The 25,729-nt window shown below is 39.0% G+C and overlaps 2 protein-coding genes across 2 annotated transcripts; both read left to right on the forward strand.

Moving 5' to 3' along the window:
• Positions 1-1,683: 1,683 nt before the first annotated feature.
• Positions 1,684-9,432, forward strand: pamr1a (peptidase domain containing associated with muscle regeneration 1a). The gene is made up of 10 exons (XM_076155831.1): positions 1,684-1,892; positions 2,094-2,273; positions 2,504-2,629; positions 2,851-2,965; positions 3,238-3,470; positions 4,082-4,258; positions 5,074-5,140; positions 5,916-6,178; positions 6,461-6,801; positions 8,517-9,432. Exons 1-10 carry the CDS (start codon positions 1,820-1,822, stop codon positions 9,069-9,071), a joined length of 2,130 nt encoding a protein of 709 aa, XP_076011946.1. The 5' UTR covers positions 1,684-1,819; the 3' UTR covers positions 9,072-9,432.
• A 9,565-nt stretch (positions 9,433-18,997) lies between these two features.
• Positions 18,998-23,978, forward strand: slc1a2a (solute carrier family 1 member 2a). Its single transcript, XM_076155830.1, has 9 exons — positions 18,998-19,127; positions 19,836-19,988; positions 20,747-20,997; positions 21,087-21,195; positions 21,511-21,637; positions 21,998-22,231; positions 22,646-22,840; positions 22,930-23,064; positions 23,723-23,978. The coding sequence occupies exons 1-9, from the start codon at positions 18,998-19,000 to the stop codon at positions 23,976-23,978; spliced, it is 1,590 nt and encodes a 529-aa protein (XP_076011945.1).
• Positions 23,979-25,729: the final 1,751 nt, after the last annotated feature.

The following is a 25,729-nucleotide window of genomic DNA, read 5'->3' on the forward strand; positions in this document are numbered from 1 at the left end:
GCGTCAGCTCCCCTGTGCACAGCGAGTGAAAACAGGCCATATTTAAGTACCGCACTTGTCAATAAGGGCGATTGTGCCCACAAGCTCTGGTGGGATTCACGTCACTCCTCTTAACTGCCACATCAGAATGAGATGAGAACACCCAACTACTGCGGCAAACACTCTCTCACTCCTTGCCTCTGTGACCTGTCAACACCTTCAAATTAAATGATAAGTTAAAGTGTACCCCCAGGAAATACCATGCAAATGAAGTATTGCTAATTGAGGTGCGTCTGTGGATATTAGGGCAGAGCAACAAGGGTCTTCTGCTTCTAAATGGAACACTTCTCCACCCAGATGGCTAAGAACAAAGAACATCAGTGTCTGTCTCTAATGTCAAAAACTCCTTATAATTGTAAATCTTGTAACAGTATTGAATTATGTATAGTTGTGTGATAATGTGGAGCACTTCAGCCCCGCCACCCTGTATTCCCTGCGTGACAGCAAGAGGCACAATCCTCACCCGTGACGGACAAGTCAAGGGTGCAATTAACAAAAGCAGTGGCTTGTGTTTTCTTCACGTCACAGCTCAATGTGGTGGTCAAAATGTTGTCACTTTGTTGATGGAGGAGAACATTAATCACAACTGGGAGCTTCTCTGCAAGGAACCACTATTTAATTAAGCACATTTTTCAATTTGCCTCATGCACAGTCCTTCAGTTCCTCCCATTGTTTGTGTCATTGTGCAGCATGACAGTCATACATTCATTCATTTAGTTGGAGGGGTAAAACTAAAGCATTTACATGGCAGGACGCAGCTGCAAATCTTAAATAGTGTCTAAATATATACCTCATGTACAATATCACATATAAGATTTGCACCTGATGATCACCTGATTTTGAACAGGTGACAACCCTTGGCTCCACTTACTGAATATGTCATACCATTTCATACATCTAATACATTCCACAATATATCCAATCCTGAGGGAAAACACTAAATAAAAACTAATATATAAATTACAAACAATACAAATTATGATACGACCAATTGATTGGTGATTATTACATTTTACAAAAGCGTACAATACAAGGCTACATGAATTTAACAGCTGAAGTCGTATTACTTGATTTACACCTCACTGTAACGGAAGAGATGGGAAAAGATACCAAAACATGGAAACTCCTGGGTTTAGGTAATGGAAAAGAGAAACCTTGTGTATGAAATGAGCTGTGACGAGAGCGTGCGCCTCATTGCTTCTGGCAAATCTATGGAGAGTGATATCATAAACGTGTCACAGGGTCATTAGAAAGGACATCTGTTATCTGTCTACCAAGTGGTTTTGAAACTGTCAAGCATGGCAGCTATAGTTTTTGAGAAAGCATTAGTACTATAGACACTTGGGTTGGTGAATGACAAGCAGATACATTATGCATTACTTAAACATGCCTTATGAAGTATGCGTGGAAAAAGGGTTTCTGCATATCAAGTTGCAGCTTGAGGAAGATTGTCAACATTAAACCTCTGTGACAGATGGAAGCGTTTTCTCTCCATTACTCACCACTGTTTTCTTCATTAGCATGCCTTTATTTTTCCTCAAAAACACTTTCCACTTCCCTTGCCAGCAAGTGTTTTCCCCTGTTACCTTTTCATTGCTGTGCTTTCATTCTGGACTCAGATAGAGGGGCTGCTTGCTGACACAGTGCAGTTCTCGGCTTAATATTGTTTTATTTAAGTATGGTTTTGACTATGATGCTAGGAAAGGGTTAAATCCCCATCCATTACAACAAAACGGGAGAATTCTTCATCTGTAGTTCATCACTTTTTGTAGCAGTCGCAATGCCCTCGTCTGTGGATCCCAAACTGTATTTCTTCCTATTTCTCTGTTTATGTGTGACAGCTTGGCCACATGGTGAGTAAATGTACTGATTTTACTTTTTCATCAACCTTTATTCTTAATGTTTGTAATATTGTAGGGAATCTCTAAGGAAGTTCCCGAAGTGTTCCATTGTACATGTCCTTGAATATTAGATAAACAAAGAGACACATTTTATGCATTTTTTTTACAGCAGGTTAAATCAGCCATAATCTGAAGGCAGTGATCTATGATTAGATTTCAGATCACACACAGGGGATAACTGTCCGAGCTCTGAGTGGAGCATCATGTGTCGACCGTGTTGTGAATACCACCTGATCCAGTGTCGGTGTCCCTCCAAAGGGTCTAAGGTGGGTTACACTGTCCCCTGCTGCCGTAATGCTCTGGACCAGTGTGACCCCTGTATCATTCATCCAGGTACACTCTCATTACCACTCTCTGTCGATTATTTATTGATCGATGAAGGCTTTCTTGATATTGGCAATATTTCGTTGGAATACAGACGTCAATGGATAACACATGGGAAGGAGCAGTGTGACAGAAGTGTTTTGTATTACTTTGATACAATAAATCTAAATTTACATCAGCTTACGTCCTTCCACCAATAGAAATCAGTCCCAGAGGTAATGTTTTTGTTTCCTTCCAAGGCTGTAGTCTGTTTGAAAACTGCAAAACCTGCCACAATGGGACATGGAAAGCCAATGATGACTTTTTTATCAGAGGGAAGTACTGCACAGAGTGTCGCCAAGGATGGAGCGGTGGAGACTGTAAGAGTGAGTTGCAAATTGATTTTGATTTTCTTGCCACATAATCAGAATCCAAATGTATCTTGGGTTAATGCAAAATATGAAGTTGGACAACTGAAAAAATAAATTTCTTTCAAAAATAACTGACAGACCAGGCTAGGAAAAGACAGCATGTGACTTGATTAACACATCATGTATTAATGTGAATGTGCATTTACTGTGTGAAAATAAAGTTATCTTGTGATTAGCATGTGGAGGAGTCATACAGCGCACTCAGGGTCACATCGCCCTGGAAAGTTACCCCACTAATGCTCGGTGTGAATGGATAATTCAAGTGCAAAGAGGCCACACCGTCGACCTGAGGTGAGTCATTTCCCCAAAAGCTCTGAAAACCAATTAAGGTTTTGGTGTGTAAGAGAAAGTAATGTTACACACAGGAGTAAGTAAGTGTTTAGTTTTAATCATGCAGTGCTAATGATTAATTCAAAACCTGAGGCTTCATCTGAGACATGAGCCCACTGAATCTGCTTTCATGCTAACACAGTTCTGCACTCAGTTATCCAATTTTATTATTTAATTTGTTTATATTGGATCAAAAAAATAGTCAAACTATAACTCTCTTTTTTTTGCTGCAGCTTTGCACAGCTCAGTTTGGAGCCTGACCATAATTGCCAATATGACTATATCGAGGTGCGTGATGGTGACAACCTGCGCTCCTCCGTGATTGGCCGGTTTTGTGGTGATCAGCTTCCTCCACCAGTACAAAGCTCCAGCAATGTCTTACACGTCCTGTTCACCTCTGACGGCTACAACAACTTTGATGGCTTTGTTTTCACTTTTCAGGAGAGTTCAGGCAGGTATAATCATTGTGAGCAATGTCAGTGATCTCTTTCTGTCTATATTGACATTCACACAGAAAAATATGTATCAGTTTATGACAAAAAATGTGTCTTGTTTTGATAATATTCTGGCCTAAAGAGAAAGAAGCAACTACAACAAACCTAATTTCCTGGATCAATCTCATCAACTATTAAAGATGAGAATAATCTCAAAAGTATTTCTTACTGTACAGCAATTCCATTCCATCCATGTGCCAAACATCCAAATCCACCAGATCTGGACTGTTCCACATTGTGCTACTGCAGTTTTGCCTGGGTTTTGGCCCAAAAGCTGACTACAACTAATAATCCCAATTCTGTCATTGCTCCTTGTTATTTGGAAACCCTCAAAATTGCTTCCTGTTTGGTGTTTGTGACCCCTGTTGGTAGGAAATTGACTAGTGGGCTTGTGTTGATATATTTGGCTTTGCTTGGATTTTGTTCTGTGCTCATCCAAACTGAAGAAAGGAATAAATGCTACTTTGTTACAAATAAGTCCCAGATTTTGAACAAAGCAAAGTTTTGAAAATGCTTTTAATGATCTGACCTGATCTTTTAATGATCTGACCTGGTTTTTAAACATTTGCAGGCATTAGTAAAGTGTGTGAGCTTCCAGACAGGCCAGTGCATGGGGACTTCCTGTCTGTGTATGGAGTGCAGGGGGAGCTTGTGTCTGTAAGCTACCAGTGTCATCCTTCTTTCACACTGATGGGAGCTCAGCATAGGACATGTTTGCCAAATGCTACATGGAGTGGCACAGTGCCCATCTGTGTTAAAGGTACATTTCAAGGTTTCACCAGATGGCTTCTGCATTTGTTTGTTGTGTTTATACATTTCTATAGTAACACATTCATTGGAGTAGCTCTGTCATTGAAGAGCTGTTATGCATAGCTGTGTTCATTATGTCTATTCTCTATTCTCTCCATATTCTCTATTCTTGCTCTTTCTTTCATATCCTCTTCTCTCACGCCACACACACAAACACGCGTCCCTCAAAACTGTTGAACAGCTACTACAAACCTGCTGCTGCCTCAGTCGGAGGTGCTGAGATGATTGAGTTCTTCTGTAAAAACGCTTACAATCTGAGTAGAGACCACCATAGCACCTGCCTCTCTAATGGATTCTAGAATAGCAGCCCACCTAAGTGTGTGAGAGGTACTTGTTTTCAAAAACACATTAGGATGGGTGATTCGCTGTTACACACTTACACACAAAGCAGCAATTCTTCCACTTCATTATCATGTGAACATTGTAAAAAAAGTTTCACACTATTTGTTTATCCGACACTGCAATTTAGCTGGAAAATTATCCACCCTGACAACGACGAAAGTAGCCATTTTTAAATTAAAAAAGACACAATGAGTCCAGGCTTCGAAAGGTGGATCAGTTATAGTTTCCAGTTATCCTTTCTAATGAATGTGTGCTCCATTATTCACTTAATAAACATAATGTAGCTCTGGTTAACCCACAATGCCATTTCCATTTGGGCGCATTTATATGTTAATTGGTTAATTATCACAGCAATTTTGGCATTGAGGGCTCAGAAACTGATTCTTAAGGACTAATGATCACTTGATTGATTTGCCTCTACAGCCTGTCAGGAGCCAAAGGTGTCTAAACTTGTGAGACAGAGGGTTCTGAGGCCACTCCAAACATTAAGGTAACCATATGACACTATTATTTGCAGTATGTGTGAAAACTGTGACACAATTACATATTTTGCAAATCAACCTTTTAACCTAAAAGTTAAGCCTGCAGGTAAGACTTCACAGCCTCTGGGAAAGGGACAGACTGGGAATGAAAAGGGTAAACTGTGTTAATGGTTGCTCTCCCGCTTGAATGTATTTTGGCTAGCAGCTCACTCCCCTGCCTTGGTCGTCAGCTTACGGTTCTTTATCATGTTTTGTGCATTGCATGTTGCCAGAACTCCAGCTGCTCTTAATGCCCAGCCTGCTGTTTGCCCTTGTATGCAAGGATATGTGCAATTAATCAGGTAGATCATGTAGATTTAGAATTAATAATCTATGTACCTGAAACAGAGGCGTGCTGAGAAGGCACTTTGTGATATTTGACCCATTAAGGCTAAACATGGACAATCCTAACCTAATGCTACCTGGCAGAACAACATCAAATCAAGCCGACAGTCTTAACATCACCTAATCAAGTTGTTAACCAAGTGCTTCCTTACACATTCAACAGACACAGCTGTCAATCTGCAATTGACGGGAGACACATTTCTGTCCCCCCCAGCTACCATGTAGTTAGTGAGAGTGGCCAAGACTCAACTGTACAGTGAATATTGTTGACTGTAATATCAAAAACTGGCTCGATTCAGCTAATTGTCTGTTCCTTAGTCCGAGCATCCCTTTCCCAATATGTGTAATTTGGAGGTTCACATCAAAAACTGAAGCATAACCTAGATCTGTTTGCTACAGACAAAGTCCAGACCGAAGCCTCCGCGTCTCATCCAGACATAAAGTCTATGATTTCTTGGCTCCGGGCTTTTCTCCGCTTCCACTGGATAAGCTGGCGGACAGAGATGACTCGTCTTTAGATGAGCTGCCCCGAGGCTTTCACCCAGTCCACACAAGCATTGAGTACAAGTGTGCCTCTCCGCTCTACCGTCCAAGAGGCAGCACTCAACGCACCTGCCTGAAGAATGGCAGGTGGAGTGGGCGCCATGTCTCCTGCGCACCAGGTGAGGGCAGTGACTGTTCATAGCCAGGTTAAATGGGAGACAGCACCTGTTCTGTTTTCACTCAGTGTACACAGCAGTTTAGCAGGGTTTTTTTCAATTTGTAATGTGTCAAAATTGATCCTGAATCAAAATGAAAACATGGTAATCATGATAATATGTCCTCTTTAAGCTCATTATGTATTCCTAACAAATGAAGCTTACAAATAAAGTATAATATTTGTTAGTCTTGACTGGAATAATATTTTCAACTATTCTTACTTTTCAATTCTTGCCTTCCCACAGTGTGTGGCCAATTTGCTGCTTTCAGTCCACACACTCTTGCAGGCATTCATTGGCCATGGCATGTGGCCGTTTTCATCCGCTCACCTCCTGATCACAGTGCCAGAACCCATAGGCCCCACGTATTGACCCTTTCTGACCAGCAGGGGGCCTCAGAAGAGTCCACATTCTGGTACCTGGCCTGCAGTGGGTCTCTAATCACCCAACACAGTGTTGTTGTTGCAGCTCACTGTGTGGTAGAGAAGGGGACACAGCAGCCTCTTCACCCAGGACACGTGAAAGTGGTCGTAGGCATGAAGTACCACAGATCCAGAGATAAGAGGAAAAGCCAGCAGCACTTAAGGGTACAATTCATTTTACCTTTGTATGAAAATCAAGTAATTTGTTTCATAGATTTTGTAATTGTGTCGTCAGAAACCTTCATATTGAACTTTCATGTATGACATTGGCCTGTGTACAAGAGGGATTTTTTTTTTTTCAGATAAAGTGAAGGATTACAGGATGGCAAAATGTCTGTCCTTTGCCTGTTCATGAAACTAATTGACTCATCTAAAACAATCAAAAACAAGAATAACCCTCTTGAGTGTAACATTATTTGACATTTTACTGGATGTCTTTCATTTACCTCTTAAAAATGTAAAAGATCTTTCAAAACAGGATGACATATTTTCATTTGTAAAAATTTAGACACTTCTGCGAATTTTGCTATTTTTGCCTTAAGCAAGGCATTATTAGAGTGACTGTAATGGACCTTACATTGCACTTTCTCTTGTTTCTAAATCTTGACTACTTTAAAAAAAATACTGAAACCAGTTAGAATAATCTTAGAACATTAGAGGATTTTAAGAACTTTATAGCAAATGAAACATTGCTATTGCAGAACCATATTTCCCTATTTCTAAAAACCAGTCTTTACTTCAGCCAGTTGTTCTTTTGGCACAAATTGTTTAATGTTTTTGTACTTTTATAAAAAAAGAGATATAGTTTATACTAAAGACTTTCTGTCCTATTGTGGTTGTACACCGTGTGGTGTGATTTCACAGCCTGTGAAACTCTCAAACGTTGACTGACGTCATTGATTGTTTGTTGATTATGATTATATTTAATCCTTCAGTACCCACAACTTAACCAGTGCAAATTCTACCAAACACCAAACAGGAGTTCAAATGATGAACCCTACAGCAAAGAACCTTTTTTACACAAGTAGAAACTTTGGGATAGATCTTTCTTTGTTTTGGGATTACATGAGTGCACATGCTCATAAGTAATTGGTACGAGAGGAAATCTGAAGGTATTTACATGTGCATTAAAAGCTTTACTAAGGTCTCACCACTCCAGGATACAAATACATTTGAGTTGGAGTTGAAATATTTGAGCATCTTGACGCATATCATTTAATCTTTACAAATGTTTCAAAACCAATAAAAGTGGGCAAACTATTTAACATAGGATCAAACGTTCTCTGGCTTTCTGCTCAAGTGCCACCAGTCTCAAAGGGACAGCAGATTCTCTCATATAATTTTTCAGCCCAGTACATGAGGACAGGGCTGAAGCTAATACAACTGCCTGCATGTCAAATGTACTGTATTTATTCCCTAAAAGATTATGATGTTTTAATTCAAGAGCTAATGAAAAGGTCTAGTGTAGGTGTAGTCCCCATACCTTGTGATGTAGAAGATGAAAATGTGTTTTACAAGGTTGAGGACCCAGTGATTCCAGCTCTTAAGGTGTTCTTTGTGCAGGGCCTCCAAGGCAATCATTTGTCTTTAGTCTTATCTCCTTCTGATACCTCTCTTGACCCTCACGCCCCTGAGGGCAGAGGTGCTGAGGTCATCCCCAGATATCTATGTGTAATTTAAAAAAAAAATGATCACAAATGCTGGGCTAGAAATCATGAGGAAGTTTGGTGTAAATGATCAGGACTTCCATATTAGCCATATTAGGAAACATTCATAATTCAAGTATCATAACAATCTGTCTAAAAACTCCAAAAATATTTCTGTGCTAGGCTCATAACTTATCAGTCACATTATGTTTTTTCTCTTTTATCTCCCACCAGGTTTCAGCCATATTAGTACACCCAGATTTTTACTCTGCATTGGACTCAGATGTGGCCGTGCTCAAGCTACTGGACAGAGCCAAGATCTCTGAGCGCGTGTTGCCGGTGTGTCTACCCACAATGCAAGGGGGAGAGGTGACAGTGCAGGAGGCCTACACTGCCAGGTGGATGTTAGCTAATGACCAAGAGGAGCCAAGCCACTATTCTCACTCAAGCCAGACTAAACTAGTTGAACTAGTCAATGTTTCTCAATGTGAAAACAAATTTGGCCAAACTACAGTGATTAGCGACAATGTACTGTGTGTCATTAGGAAACCATCCAATCCTCACAGTGCTTGTCCCAATGTTATCCCAGGCATCACATCCGCACAAGCTGTGTTTTCCTCCACACAATTCGCTTTATTGGATCCTGAGGAGACTCTGGGAGCCTCCAGCATTTCCTGGCAGCTGCTGGGATTGGAAAGTTTCACCCATGATGAAAGAAACTGCCACAAACAGACTCACACGGGTCAAACACAAATAGCCAACTTTCGAGACTGGATAGTGGAAACTTAAAGTAGAATTTTTTTCCCCAGTACTTCACTCAAACCACAATTTTCAGCTGCGTTTGTTTTACAAGACAAATTGTTAAAACTGACAGATGGTGGGAATTACTGAGGGAGATAGTAACAGAAAGATATTTGCAGAGAGAATTATCACCCTTTCTCTTTCTTTCTTACTTACTCCCTTACCACTACTTGAACAGACATGTTGCACATCTCTTCGTCCTAAATGAAAAAAATCTGTCTAAATTTGCTAATTCACTAAACTCTGGTTGTGTAGTTTCACCTGAATTACTGTGCATCATTTTAAGCCCGGACAAATAATGGTATTGATTTGAAAAGCAAAAACACCTTTAAAATTAAATAAAAATATTTCCAACTATTATCTGTCTCCCCATGGTTTTTAATAAACTATCATATATTTTATGTACTGTATTTTATCTTGATAACATGATGTCCTGTTTGAACAAGTCACAAAATCTCTGACCTATAAAGGAAATTTCCTATCTTGGAAAAATCATTATCTCCATATTAAAGCACTCAACTCAATACGTATTCAATATAAGAATCATTATCTGTGTACTTCTAAACTATGAAAAGTGTGCATGTGCATCCAAGTGTATGTTCGTGCGTTCCTCTGCAGACCGTCCAACATGTGCTGTCATTGAGGGACACACTGAGAGGATTTGCTAAACTTAGCTTTTACTCCTGAGACGCAGACACCCGCTGCACTGTGTGCAGGACACCTTTTAAGCCTGGACGGTTAAACAGTAAGCAGTGCGGCGATCAGCCTCTGCAAGCTTCAAGCTGACCAGCCATGGCTGCCTGTATTTCCTCCATATGTAATTAATAAATACATAATTACAAACGGAAGTAATTTTACTTAAGACACAAAAGGTGACTCCTGCAAAAACCTAAACAAACGAACCTAAACAAATGGTAATATTCTGAATACAGAGTTACATACATAAGATGCTTTTTTTTGCATGTGAGAAGACTTTGGACTAAGGTTTCACACTCCATATCATTGCATGATGTTATGATGCCATGATGCTAAAAACCGCATGTGAAAGTCTGCTAATCTATCAGTCTTCGGCTGAGAGAACACCACCCCACCTGCCCACCCACCCATACAGTACATGCTTCACACCTCAGAGGTAGAGCTGACCTCTCATTATAATCCCCGCCCTCTGCGCCTATAGGTGCACACTTTGCATGTATCTGTGAAGGACGCTTCTGCGTGCATGCGTCTGTGTGTGTGTGTGTTGGGGTTGCAAGGGACAAGTGCCAGGATGTCTTTGCCTTAGAGCAGAAAAAGAGGAAGAACCAACTGCAATACCTGAACGACTTCACATTCAAACACTTATACATAATATCATAGGAGAAAATATTAAAACAAGTAAGATTGTATTGATTTTCACAGACATTTTTCGGAGAACTCCAAATCCCTGTAAGACAGACCACAAATTTAAAGAAGACAAGACTCCCACAGGTAAGCACCTTTCAATTATTTTGCAAGTATGCCAAAATTGGTAACCCCACCTTTGTTTTGTACATGTGTGTATATATAGAATTAGTAAATGTGACCATATATTTAATAATATAATTTAAATAGATCTGTCCTTCCAGGGATATAATAGCTCCAGATGTTCTCCAAGTCTTTTGCAGCATGTTGATGGACCTTGGGCTGTTCCAGTTCAGTCACAGTACATCTCTATCTGTGATAAAAGTTGTAGCAATGACTTTGGGATGTGACCCAGTTCTACACGTACTTGAACACAAAAACGGCTGGTGCTGTGCTTAGTAATAACCTCGCTTGTGCTCAGCTCCCCTTGGTGAATCACTGTAGGTCAGCTCAGGAGATTGGCAAAATAGCCTGCCAGTGAAAAACTTCAGTGCACAAAGAAGCCTCAGTGTAGCTGTGTTGGTTCACGTCCACCTCTATCTAATATATCAGACGTGAATGGAGTACTCAAATCCTTGACTCAAGCAGAAGTAGCTGCAGCATATAGGAATATATTCCATATCAAGTAAAAGTCCTGCATTTTACATGATATGCATCCATTTGGAAGCTGTGGTGTTAATAATGTATTATTGCTTTGTCCAAGATAAGCTAAATGTGGCTAACTGTCCTGGCTTATGTAGAAGTTCAGTTGAATGGCATGTGGACGAGGGTCTCAGAACCACCACACTACTCACTGCCTACCCCCCACCCCCAGTACTGAAAATGTTTGAGATGCTCTCAGAAGGATTTGAGTTAATCTCTGGAGAGGAACTAGTCAACCAAGTAATTTTATCATCGTGACAAGCAATGGAACCTGAGTTGGGCCGCTGTGTATCGGCATCGAAACATCAGACAAGGCTAAAAGAGAACAGAGTGAAGTTCCAAAAGAATCGCCTGAAGGCACATAAATCAATGGGCTTCTCAGATGCTCTCCATTCATTCTTTTTGTAAAAGAACTTGACAATCACATCTCAGTGACTACTAATAATTCTCACATCTATGTGAATAAAAAAGTCATTTTAAAGCTCTTAAGCCACCTACAACTCAAGCAATCTTCAGATTTCTATGCTACAAAATGAAGATTTCAAGAACTTGAGATCGTATCAAACACCATATGTAGCAGATAGTTAGAAGCTTTCACAGATATAATGGTCTAATGGCTTTATTTGTTATATAGTGAATTACATTTTTTGATTTTTCAAATCAGCATCATACTGTTGAAAAACAGGATTTGCTTACCAGAGGAATCATTCCAATCTGAAGACTTGGCAAGAATTACAGAGCTGTGAGAATGGCTCCTCCAGAGAAGAGTGTCAGATTCTGTGTCAGAAACAAGACATATTAAGGCAGATCACTGCATTAGAATCAAGAAAACAAGATTTTGAGTTTCACAAACCCTAATTCTGGTTCTTTGGCCTTGATTTCCAATTACACAAATCCATTACATTTAACTGCACTTACCTAGAATCCCTGATATAAATTAGAACCTGATTGGTTTGAATATACAAAAACTCTGCAAGACTCTAGTTCTTTTGAGCCATGGTACTAAAGTTTATTTAAAACAACACTATAAACCTGTAGGTTTGTGGTATAATCAACACTCCCACAAAAGCATTTAACTGATTATTCCCTCTCAGTGAAATCACTACTACTACTAGCTTTAAAGGGTACAACCGCTAATCCCACACATGTGAAATATTTCCTTGTTATGACATATCTAACTGATTAGACTAATTCTCAGGACTGCATGTACAGATTATAAAATGGTTGTAATTTTGATTTAGAACATAACTCTGGTCTTCAAGAAGTCACTGTGTAATTTTTCTGACACAAGGTATGAGTTAGTAATCATTTTGTTGTAAACAGCCAGCTGTGGGCCACTTCATTTTGACCCGCAACTGATCCTAACCATGTATACATTAAATCAGAATTGCAGATGATTAGAAAATTCATGTAGCTCATATGTAGCCTGTGGTTCATGTGTACATATAGGCTTACATGCAATATTAGGTACACCACCTCTTTTTGCTTAAGCCAAACACTGGACCACGCAATTTAATTCAGTGACAGATGCTACATAAAATCACTGCATAGTTATTGAAGTAGGTAGTATGCAGTGGCGCGTGACTCCAGCTGTTGCTATAGTCCATCTTACTGTGACCTCAGTTGGCAGTTGTCAGAGGTATGCAATTGCCTTGGCAGAGGTATGCAGTCTCTTGTTCCCTCAGCCAGTGAAGTTATGTTTTCGCCTGTGCTGGTTGGTTTGTCAGCAGGATTCCCCGAAACATTTTGATGAAACTTATTGGGCAGGTTGGACCTGATCCAGGGAAGAACTAATTGAATTTGACAGGGATCTTAATCTCGATCCAAGATGTTTTTCTGCACTTTCCTTAAAATTGTGATTTTCTTTGTTTGTTGGACACTATAACTACTCAAACCGGTGAAGCAATCCTGACAAAATTGATAATATAAAAAAAATTATGGCATACAAACACCCATGTTCCAATAGGTGTGTTTTGATGCAGATAAGGATCTGTATCTGGTTGATCGAAACATGTTTTTCATACTGTAAATACAGTCACACAATGTTTTGCCGGGGCAAAATATGCAATGAGCAAACCGGCACCTCAGCAGCAGTTAGAGGTTCAGTATCTTGAACAACAACACTTTAACAGCCTCCCTAAGAGGAGCTTGGAATCAAACCGGGAAGCTGCCAAGTCCAAGACAAGCACTCCATCATCCTGATGCCAGCATTCTATCATATGATGCTGATTCAGGAAGGGGCAAACAATCCTGACAAATCTTCAATCATAGTTGATCGCGGAGAAGATTATGTGACTGATTTATACACCAGAGACAGATGAAGTTAAATTGCAATTTTAATCTTAAATACAATATTGTTTTAATATTAGAGCAGATATTGAAAATTATGAAAATTATGATTTTCAAACAACCAATATATACCCAATATATACCCACCATTATGGGAAAAATGGTTATAAGCTATTGCTAATAGAGAAGTGGGGTTTTGAATGGTCAGGGTAGTTCATCAATGTCAGGGAGCCAAAGAGGTCGGATAAATTGATCATGTGTTGTGGGTTGGCAGTGGCCCTCATTAATGGCCGTCCAGTTTGTACAGTTTTTTCCAGTGGTCTCCATGGTGAAGTCAGGAGGTGTTAGTGGTGTTAATTTGAAAAAGTGCAGTGGTTTCTCCACTTCTTTTAAGAAAACATTATTTTTTTGAATATAAGTGACTACAACAAAGTGCTCTACAAATATTACAAATATCATCATATAACAATAGCAACTAAAGAATGTTACCACTGTACCAACGATTTATAAAAACATGTTACACGTATCAAAACTGTACACTTGTGTTGTGAGTATGTCTGATCCTTCTCTGTGTGTATGTGTACGGGATTAGAATGGCTCAGAACAGATTAGTTAATTATAGACACCTGCTGTCTAAGCGTGGCGTGTGCTGTCAGGTGGTGCAGCATGAGGTCGGCCTGCTGTGGAGGAGAGAAAAGGTGGGGAAAGGTGTTGCATTGCATGCGTGAGGGACAAGTGGTTTGCAACGTGCTCTTAGAGTGGCTAATTTTTCTCTAAACACTGACTGAGGGCAATTCTGTAATGGATAGCGGCACGCACACACACACACACACGCACAGTCTCTCTCTCTCCATAAATGTAACTTCTTGACCATGTCACAGGGAAAATAGACCCGTAGTACAAAAACATCAATTTAGCACTCGCTCAGCACACACTCAAAGACTAATAAAACATCTGTTATGAGAAAAGTATTTATCATTGCTTATATCAACAACCAGACTGACCAGGCCAGAAAAAGAGATATTATGGGCCCTCGGAATATTGAGCAGTGTATTACTTAAAGCAGCAATACCGTGTCTGCTATGATTCAGATGATAAGCAAATTTTGCAGTACCATGGCTGAGCTGTAATGGCTAAATAATGACATAACTGCCATATCACAAAGGCTCTAAATATTCATAAGACTATAAATATAAGCTGTTCAACATGTTGGTCATGCGATCATAAAAGACCAACATGGATAAAGCAGACAAATGGAATTGATAGAACCCGCTTTCATGCAAAACTGTTGAAATGTCACCCAGACATATAAAAATAATTGATGTTTTCTTTTCTGTCATTCTGGCAAATTATGTTTCACTCACACTCACACTCATAGACATAAGATTTGCTGTTTTGCCCTTATTCTGTAGTTATTGCGCACTCTCAACTTCACACTTGACATTAATTTATACCTTGAACTTAATTGTTTTGGATATTAATGATGGATGGTAGGTGCAGTGCCACTCATTTGCTCTGCTCTGCTCCCTCTCATATCCCATCATCACCTGTAATTATCCACACAATGTATCCCAATATTGAGATCGGAGGTCAGATTTTAATGCTAGCTGGAGAAGCGGCCATAATGTGAAGCACTATCAAATCACCTAACCGCTTTGAGGTGCATTCCTAGTCAGCGTTCATCATCTACTAATAATCCCAGCACTCACAAATGTATTCTTAGATTATCTTACATTCCTGATGAATAATTGAACATTTGTTGACATCGTAGTTTTAACTCATCCCCTGTTTTGGAACAGAACAGACTGTTTAATTTCTCTTTAATGCCGCTAAGCTGTGATATTTGACTTTAGTGACATTGTTGTTTTTGACTGTGCGTGTAGTGAAGGTGCTTTAAAGTCCTAACAACTCTGAGAGAGGTTTTCACAGAGCACAAACTTTACCCGTGTTGCTCTTTTAGACCCCCTTATTGTGCATCTGTACTTAACTTCTGCATGTGGAACACATCCAGGGGCTCTCAAGATCCGTCTGCAATATCAATCAGAGAAACCCCTCGCATCGTTCATGGGTCCCCAGATTTATTTCTGCTTCTTCAGGAATTTCTCAGACTCTCATATTGAATCTAGTCTCTTTGGTAGGAATAAACAAACCTAAACAAAACTAAGGAAAAAAAGAAAAAAGAGCAGCAAGGATTTTCGCTCCCTGCTTACATCTACAGTAAGCTTTGCAGGTTGACTCCACCCTTCGAGTCTGGGAGGCTGTGCGTCTTTACGCACCTGCCTGCAGCTCAATTAACAAGCATCTGTCTTTGGAGTAAGATACACACCAAAGACTCTTCATATCTGAACTCATCTACGATTCCATTCTGAGGAATTAACCAAATCACTGTTTTGGATGTTCTGACCTGACTCCTGACGGATTTACAAACGCGTGAGCCATGCTTTTGGCAGTTTCTTCACTGAAGCCAATGGCTGTATAGATACGCTCTTCAAATATAGTTTCATTTCTGGGCAACGCAAAATATAACTGGTAAGCAATAAGCTGGTACTTGAGTAGCATTTAGTACATGTGGCAGTAGTTTATAAAGTAGCAGTAGTCATCAAAACAGCTGGAAGGGTTGGCCTAAACACAAACTCCTGTGTAGCCTTATCTTTTCTTTGTTGATTGCTTTGCTCTGTTATATCAGGAATAATAGCTGCAAAGCTTAGGTTGTAATTGTTAATGCTGCATTAGTGGGAAATTATGTCCGGATCTTGATGCCATTGCTGTTTAAGAAGAAAACACTTACAATCCCATTGTGTTTGGACATTTGACATATTTGCATCAGTCTCATAAAAAGCAAAGATCTTGCTCTTGTGGAGCTAACTTTGTTGAAAATTGATGATGATCATAAATATTTCATTTCAGTGACGTTAGTGTAGACAGAGAGGGGTTAATTGAGTCACAAACACTAATGTTTGTAAATCAGGGTTTTAATCTCCTCTGTAGCTCTATAATAGTCGTCACGGGTGTTAGTGACACCTTGACTTTTCCTGGGAAGCCCCTTTTCTGTTACATAACCCAATCACTTGTGTGCTAGAGGTGCTAATTCTATCCTCTTTAAAAGGCTTATGTGTCATTAATGCAAGAGCACAGACATTTGACTTTACATTTGTTTTGTAAAAAGATTCCCTTTTCTACACATGAGGGAATCAAAATGTTAATTGTAAGATTGTTTTAATGCAGAGATAATCATCAGATACTGACAAAACAAATAGGCTGAATTGGCCCCTAGAACAATAATTGCAATGTTACAACAACTTTATATCGACTAACACTTATCCACAATTTGTATTGAATAAAATGTGTTTTTATTTTCTTGTTGTGTTTATTGCTAGAGTGAATATTCCACATGTTGAAGTCATGAAGGTCAGCTCAGATGCTTGATCTTGGACAAAGTGACAACAAAACATAGGCTTGTTGTGTTACATAACTGTGTGTGTGTTCCACAGGGGATTTACAGGTTGCACAGGGGAAAGCTGATCTTTAAGTCAAAGAGGCTTTAAGTTTGACCACAACAAACTGGAGACTTGTTGATTCAGTGATGTGATGAGGCAGCAGGATGAGGACTGTATAGCTGGATCGATTAGATGATGACATGAAAATAAGATAAAGAGCCATTGGCACAAGCACAAATGACTGACTGAAGAACTTAAAACCAATTCCATATGTATTTGTGAAAAAGACAAAGCCTCCTTATGCCAGTACACTCTGCACAAATGCAAATGTACAAGCTCAGGTCTGCCATTCTACTCCAAAATAGATGAGCTCAAATTATTGTTAATTATTATGCATAGATATCCAGCAAAAGTAGCAGCAGTAGAAGCAGCAGCAGTCACAGCGGAGAGGGTTTAACAGCTGTTATTCTATCAATTCAGATTAAAGAAGAACATTTGGAACGATTTTTTTTAAAAATGTTGATTATGAACATGCTCTTCATTGATTGCTCTAAGTGTCTCTAATCATGAAGGCCATATGGGAAACAAGTCAAAACCTAGCATGCAATCAGAATGCAGAGATGAACTGAATTTAATCATGAGCACATTATTCATTTGATGATTTGATGAACATTTGTCTAAAGCGGCCAAGAATACAGTGTGTTTTCAACTGTGAAAATGTTTATTGTCGGTTTGGATCTGGTTGGTTACATTTGTTGCATTTGAGTCTTTGACCGTACCTCCTGGTAGTGTTCTGCACAGACTTAGTAGTGAGGACACAGTGGTGTGTTGGCTGATGCTCCAAAGTCAGCGTTTCTCAAACTGTGGTATGTGCACCAATGCCTTAAAGACCTCCTGCCCTGACATTTATTTAATGAATCCAAACAAATGAAATAATGGAACTTCTGTTTTTGTGGCAAATTATAATATAATATTATATATAATATAATAAAATGGGACTAATACAATTGTGTTTAAATAGGAAATTGCTTTTCATTTGTATCGTTTCAAATATCATTTCTCTGCAGCACACATGAGGTTTTCCTTTGTTGTTTTTCTGTGTAGGTGGCTTGTTAGTGAAATGTTTCTGCACAGCCCAACCAAGATCCTTTGTGGAACTGACCCTCAGTGTCATGTTATTTTTGTTGGAACAAAATGAACAGCTGTGATCCCTAGAGAAAAGAGAAAATTCTGTTGACATCTGTCACAGTTTGCTCAAGTAGTTGAATGTAAACCCAACTTTTGTGTCATAATTAGACGTACTGGAATAGCTCTTAGAAGTCCCCCACATATAAAATAAGAACACCTATTGTATACCTGATTGAAGTGCCTCTGTTGAGGTTTCTTCTTTTTAGACTTCAGAGTGATTAGGATGGGGACCAGGAGGAGATGTGGGTCCTCTAACATATTGTTTTTGATCTTTGTTTATGATCTTGTGTATCTTTGGCCAGTAGGAAGCCAGAATAATTTGCAAAGCTTATCAAAATTGTGTGTGAGGAAGCTGAAAAACATATTCCCCACAAAGCAGACTAGTGCATTTGCAGCTGCTGGTAAAATCTAAGTAGAAGTGGTGATGTGTTGATTGCAAGATAAAAGGTGGTAGAAAATTGTAATATGGTTTCGTTTCATTTCACTTTATTTCAAAGTCTAAAGGCAAACGAGTGGGAAATAACAATTTCTCTATGATTTTTTATTTTTAAATTACATAAAGGAAGAGTGAAGTGGGGGGGAAAGCTGGGGGGGATTGTTCATTAAGTATGGTGATGTATTTTAAGAGTAAACTGTAATCTATCTCATAACTAATGTAGAATTAATTTACTGTCTTGTGTGTGTGTTGTGTCCACCAACTCCTGATTGAAATATAAATATCTTTTTTTCATTAATGGAAGCAGCTTTCTTTTACTGCTGCAGTCATGTTAAGAACTTAAAAGATGTCTTAAAATCTTTGGAAAGCTGCAGTGTTTGTTGAAATTCTCAAATTTTGAAGAATAATATCATTTATTTTGGTCATTTCATTTGACTTTGTTAATATGAAAACTATGTTTAAGCAAGAAACAAGTCACCATACAGTACATTTTAACAGTTGGTTTTAAATAACAACTCATTGTTCATTTTAGTGCCAACAAAATGCAGAAGCAAGTTGAGGTCAGAATGCATGAGAACCATTTGGAACCCATGGCGGACCCTCCTGAGACCGCATGTGGGAGCCTGTGTGATAAAATCCTGAATAACATGATTCTGACGCTCACCATCCTTGGTAAGAAGTATATTTTGCTTTCTGACATTAAAACTTATAAATAAAAACTGGATTCCAATTTGTTTATTTTCAGTGTTGTTCAATTAAAAGCACTTTAAAAGCAAAAGTATTTACTGAGCAATTGGTCGTAAGCAAATTGCTAAGAGCAAAACAAGTCTTCAGTCTACTTTCCCACAACTATTTCTGTCTAAGCCATAGTTTGCATCTGTCCACATAATTGGAGTGCACAAGCTAAGCGTAATAATTAAATTCGCCAATTTAGATAAACATGCTCCATGTGACAGTCAGGATATGTGTCTGATAATGTACAGTATGTTCTAACATTTTAATTAAAGACTCCACAGGCTTTTCATCATTCATTTAAATTTGGTTCAATCTGCTCGTGAATTGAAGATCAAAATCCAAATCTTCACACACAGCTATAATAGGAAATACTAGGCTGTATCTGTGCAACACTATGACTCTCATATGATAGGTTGTTGTTGCTTATTTAGGATATTTAAGCAAGCATTTTAGCAAGATTATAATGAGGACAGATAGGCAGTGATATTTCTAGTTGATAAAGAAAAGGATCCTTGTAAAATGTAACATGGCTGCATGCATATTCAATAAAAAAAACATTCTCTTGAAGTATCTTTGTAACTCCATGACAACATTACAGAGTGCCCTGATTTTTTTGTTGATTTGTATCTTTTCTTGTCGGCTCAGGTGTGTTCCTGGGTTCCATTTGTGGAATGCTGCTGCGGCATATATCACCCCTCCCTGACGATGTTGTTATGATTATCGCCTTCCCTGGAGAGATCCTGATGAGACTGCTGAAGATGCTTATTTTGCCTCTTATTGTTTCCAGTCTAGTCACAGGTGGGTGATGTAGAATAAGCTGCTGCAAATGTTGTGCTTTGATTTGCTGATACTTGTCACAAACTACAAGGCGCTTACGTTTTGCAAAGAAGGTGGAAGTATGGAAGTATTTCTCTCCAAGCTAAATTTCAAAAGTTTATTATTAAAAGAATATTTATAAAGCTTCTAAAATATTTATTTGTGAAAGACAAAACAAACCTCACTCGCTGAAACAGTTAATTTTCCCAGACTTAACGATATTTGTATAATTGCAAAAATCACACTGGTTCAAAAAGTACGACAATATAATCTCACATAGTTATGTGGATTAATTCATGTACTGTAGAACATCATAATCACCACATGGGAGAATGTACTTTTTGGTGAGATGGCAATCAGAACATACCAGCAGGAAAGTTCTAGATGTGAAGTGAGGAACAAGTTGAAAGAAAAAGTTGTTTGTTGTGTGTTGATGTTTTGTCTCTAGGTCTGTTTCAACCAGGCACATTTAGGATTGGCTCTAATTATCCTTGGGTCTATTTCGGGTTCGGCTTCCTTTGAAAATCTATGTCAAGTTTGGGTAGATTTTCCACGGATCTGTTTCAGGTTGAACTTTAAGTGCCTCTGGAACTTGTCAGTTCCAATCAACACTGTCCAATCATGTTGCCCATAGGTAGTTGCAATTGGCGGTATACAACTAGAATTTTAAGCATCATACTGACATATTTGTTGTATCTGACACTTACTTGATTGACTTGTCAAACTTGCCATGCCAACAGGTCTAGCCGGTTTGGATGCCAAATCCAGTGGTCGCTTGGGTACCAGGGCAATGGTGTACTACATGTCAACGACGGTGATCGCTGCAGTCCTGGGAGTGGTCCTGGTACTGGCAATCCATCCAGGGAACCCCAAACTGAGGGCCAACCTCGGGCAGGGAAAGAAGAATGATGACGTCTCCAGTGTGGATGCTTTCTTTGATCTCATACGAAATCTTTTCCCAGAGAACTTGGTGCAGGCCTGTTTCCAACAGGTAGGACTATCAAAGAGTGATTTCACCAATTCTATCATCTGATTCATCTGTCAACATTAAGGGTGTTTTTTCTCATGATTCCTGCTCAGGTTCAGACTGTGACCACGAAAATCCCTGTGCCAACTAACAGGACCAAAGCACCTCCACAGTTTACATTGAAGAGGGCGCTGCAGTTCAAGGGTGGAATGAATGTCCTTGGTTGGTGAAAAAAATGCACACACAGCACAAATGAAAAAAAAGTCAATCCTTGAAAGTCATTTTGGATTTTCGGATATTTAACAAGTGTATTACAAAAAGATAACTTGGTTTTTTAAGTATCCTCTGAGTACACACATTTTTGAATATAATTTATATAAATAATAAATGATGAGTGAAGTAAGTTTTAGCAGTTAAATGTACATACATTTGTCCGCTGTGCCACAATGGCATGCTTGATTTACATGTTTCATGTTTCAGTAAATTCTTGTTGGACATCCTTCTGCCTTACTGATGTATGTCTTCTGTGTTTTATAGGTTTGATTGGCTTCTTTGTTGCTTTTGGAGTTATTATGGGGAAAATGGGAGAGAAAGCCAAGCTGATGTTGGAATTTTTCAATATTCTGAATGAGATTGTTATGAGGCTTGTTAGCGCTATTATGTGGTAAGTGCAGTCCATGTTTTTGCCTTTTGTTCTCCCCAAAATCAGATTAATTCCGGAACAGCTAAAATGCTAAAACGTATCTAACTGCATTTCATTGGCTTGTACCTGTACTCTGCTAAATGACAATAAAGTTGAATCTAATCTAATCTAATCTAATCTAATCTAATCAGCGAAGTAAAAAATGGTTAGGATTGTATATGGAATGTGTATGTAGTGTGCGTGTCGTGGAGTCTTTATCTACAAAGAAACTAGTAAAATAAAATACATGATATATTCTGTATATATTCCAATATTTCCCAAAAGTACAAATACCAGACTGTACTTTCAGCAGCTGTACTTTCCACCTGTGTGTATGTATAGGTACTCACCTCTTGGGATTGCCTGCCTCATCTGTGGAAAGATCATCTCGATAGCAGACCTGGAGGTGGTGGCCAGGCAGCTGGGGTTGTACATGGTCACCGTGATCGTGGGCCTCATCATCCATGGAGGAATCTTTCTTCCTCTTATATATTTTGTAATAGTCAAAAAGAATCCCTTCACGTTCTTCATGGGAATGTTCCAGGCTTGGGTCACAGCGCTTGGAACAGCATCAAGGTAAACACTTTATCCTTAAAAATGGCCGTTAATTATGAAACTTTCTGCCTCCTGTGGCTCATACCTCATTTTTGCCCCATGTGAACTACTGCATGATAATTTGATGACATTTAATTTGATAACTCCTTTACTTAATCTTTTATGAATGGCATGAGGTGCATTTTTTCTTCTTCCCGAAGAGAAAACATTTCTTTCAGTTCCTGCCTGTTAAAATCTTCGGCCTGTGAGAAACCTGTAATTACCAGACAAAACAACTGCTCAATCACAGCTCGTTCTGCCAATTCAGAGTATTATTCCTTTCTAGTCATGTATGCCATGTCAAATAAGTTCTCTAGAGAAAATGAGAGTGCTTTACAGGATGAAGATTTTCGTCTAGATCTAATAATTATAGATCTGGTACCATTTTCTTCCCAGTGCGGGAACGTTGCCTGTCACGTTCCGATGCTTGGAAGACAATCTGGGCATCGACAAGAGAGTAACACGCTTCGTCCTGCCTGTTGGTGCCACCATCAACATGGACGGAACTGCTCTTTATGAAGCCGTGGCAGCCATCTTCATTGCTCAGATGAATGGGATTGATCTTGACTGGGGCCAGATTGTTACTGTGAGGTGAGAATCTGCAATATGAAAGACAAGAAGTGAGAACATAAACTATCTGAATACTGTAGCGTATTAAATTGACCTTGTCTCCTTTTTAGTATGACAGCCACCTTGGCCAGTGTTGGAGCAGCCAGTATCCCCAGTGCAGGACTGGTAACTATGCTTCTGATCCTCACAGCAGTGGGGCTGCCCACTCAGGACATCAGCCTCCTGGTGGCTGTTGACTGGCTGCTGTGAGTACATCGTCCACACACGCATCGATCAATACATAGTCATAGTCAAATAATTTAAAAAAACATTGGGTTTGGGTAAGTTTCATTGTGTCAGACTCACTGCTTCCTTCAGTAAAATAGCATATCTGATGTTATCTGAGTCATCTTCATCCTTCGTCTAACATCTAAAGTAACTGAACACAAGAACTTTAGGATAGCAAATCACCATTGCAGTCTTTTATTTGAGGCAAGTTCGCTTAGGTTAACCACCACAATGCTGCATTTCTGAAGAACAAATGATTTATTGAACTGCCATCTTAGATTAACGCAAATTGACACAGCCATTTTAGCGACCCACAATTAATTCACCATTTAATCTGGTTTTCGTTGGTTACTGTTCATTATCTTAAAATGATTGCTTCAATTACTTAAATTAGTGATGTTTTAAACAGTTGTGAGGATGCCTATGACAGCTTTTGGATAGAGGATGTGAAGACAATTGCTTGTGGTTAGCTACATGTGTTTTCTGAGGATATTGCTGGAAAACAGATCTGGAATTACGAAAGCACAAAGGTATATAATGACCTGCATAGAAACCAAAGGGCAATGTGCTTAATGTGTTAAAAACCTTGCACCAGTGTTGTTTTCATTAGTTTTCTTCTTTCGTGTCCTCGTGCAGGGATCGTTTCCGTACCTCAGTCAATGTGGTCGGAGACTCTTACGGAGCAGGAATAGTCTACCACCTTTCCAAAGATGAGCTCGATCTCTTCGATGCCCAACAAACTCGGTTTGATGACTTCTCAATGGGAAAGACACAATCCTTCTATGAAAATAACACCAACCAGAATGTATATACAAATCATCACAACAACTCAATCTTGATGGACGACTGCAAGGTACATTTCATGTTAACGGACATAGAGACGTGCATGTAGAGTCCACCCCTGTCCTGTGCCTGTGTTTGTCCTTTTTCTGTCTTTGTCTGTGTTTCTTTTCTATGTGCTTTTGTATATTGATATACAGTACATCTGTCTGTGCAAATAGAGACTGAAAACGTGTTAAAAGGTGACCTAAATAAATATATCAATATTTATTTATTAACCTGTTATTCATATGAAAAAGCAGTTTTTGTGATACCAGCTTTTTTCCATTAAGTAAGTTACTTTTCAAGTATATACAGTATATTTATTTTTCCACACATCTAAAAAAGAATACTTGTTTTTCTCACATGAAATCCACATGAACTGTCTGAAGGGTTCATTTTTTTCATTTTATATTTTATTTATATTTTCTTGCTGTGTGTCTTAATGTTGTAAAGAATTGTATTTTCTTTCCATCTTCTGGACATGTATTTGTGGAAGCACTGACCAAATTACAGTTCTCAATCATCCCACACATTGTGCTTTTACTTATTTTCCTTCATTTTATTCAAAGACGATAAGAAGCACATCACTGTGCGTTTGCATAGTAAGTAATTGCAAAGGTTTCAGAAAAGTCCCATACGGGAAAATAAGGGCACACAATTTTGTATAATACATCCCCTTTCACCTGTTTTTGTTGTCAGTGGTATACATGAAGACTGCTGTTTCATCATGCTACACCGTGAGCGTACATAGTGCTCATTTATAAAATACTCTTAGGTCTGTTGCTATACAGACTGTAGCTTACTCTCTACAATGAGAAACTAATGTTTGTAGAGACGTTCAAATGCTCATTAGAATTGCATAGCCTATATTGTGCAACATTATGTCTGATTGCACTTCATTATCTTGTTAACAGATGAATACTGTAATTCGGTTGGGCAGAGAATCCATCAAATACATGGCCAACTTAGACATATTTATACAATACTGTCACTGTCAAAAGATAAATCACATGTAAACATGATTACTTTATCAGTGTTTGATATCCAGAGAGGTGACATGTTTTCAAACTCTAACCTCATTCCCAAGGTCATTGGCCTGAATGTAATACAGCATTGGTTTCTCTGCTCCCAACCTTTGACATTTTGCATATGAAGGTGCCTTGGCCACATGGTTAGATGTGCTTGATAATTGCTTACAGGTTGCCATGGGCAAAAATGGAAACACTGCAGGCTTCTCTCTTGTTGAGGAGGAACCATGGAGAACCGGGTAAAGCAGGTCCAGATGCTGCTGCGCCTTACCTTGAGTTCCACCAGCTTTTCTTTTCAGCTTACCACAAATACACACAAAAAGACATTAAAAAACAAAATAAAAACATAGTGAGCTGATGTGTACCAATTTGTAACGCTACAAACCTAAACTGTGGTTAGCGGGTCAGATACCCAAATAACAGACAACTACAGCTTTTATTAGCTCTTGCATTTCCCTGAGTAGAAATAAACTGGAATGAACTGCTGTATTTCAGACACTTTGTAAGGAAAATCATTCAGGTGACAACTCTGGGCCCTACTTTGTGCTGATGCAACCTTCCTGTTCTGTCAACAATGAAAAAATGCTTCTTTTTTTGCTATTTCAGTGCAATCAGTGTTTGCATTTTTTATTTCAGGGAAGTTTTCTTATTAGCTTCAAAGGGCAGATTCAGAATGATGATGTGTGTTCGGTGTCTATGACTATGACTTTAGACCAGGTTTCAGGTAATTTGAAAAAGAAAAGGAACCAGAAGCAAGCAGTGAGACAAACGTTCTGAGCTTTGCTGTGAATTG

This window comes from Genypterus blacodes, unplaced genomic scaffold (assembly GCF_046128005.1).
Source record: "Genypterus blacodes isolate CSIRO-AG114 ecotype Tasmania unplaced genomic scaffold, CSIRO-AGI_Gbla_v1 ptg000067l_1, whole genome shotgun sequence".
Lineage (NCBI taxonomy): Eukaryota > Metazoa > Chordata > Actinopteri > Ophidiiformes > Ophidiidae > Genypterus > Genypterus blacodes.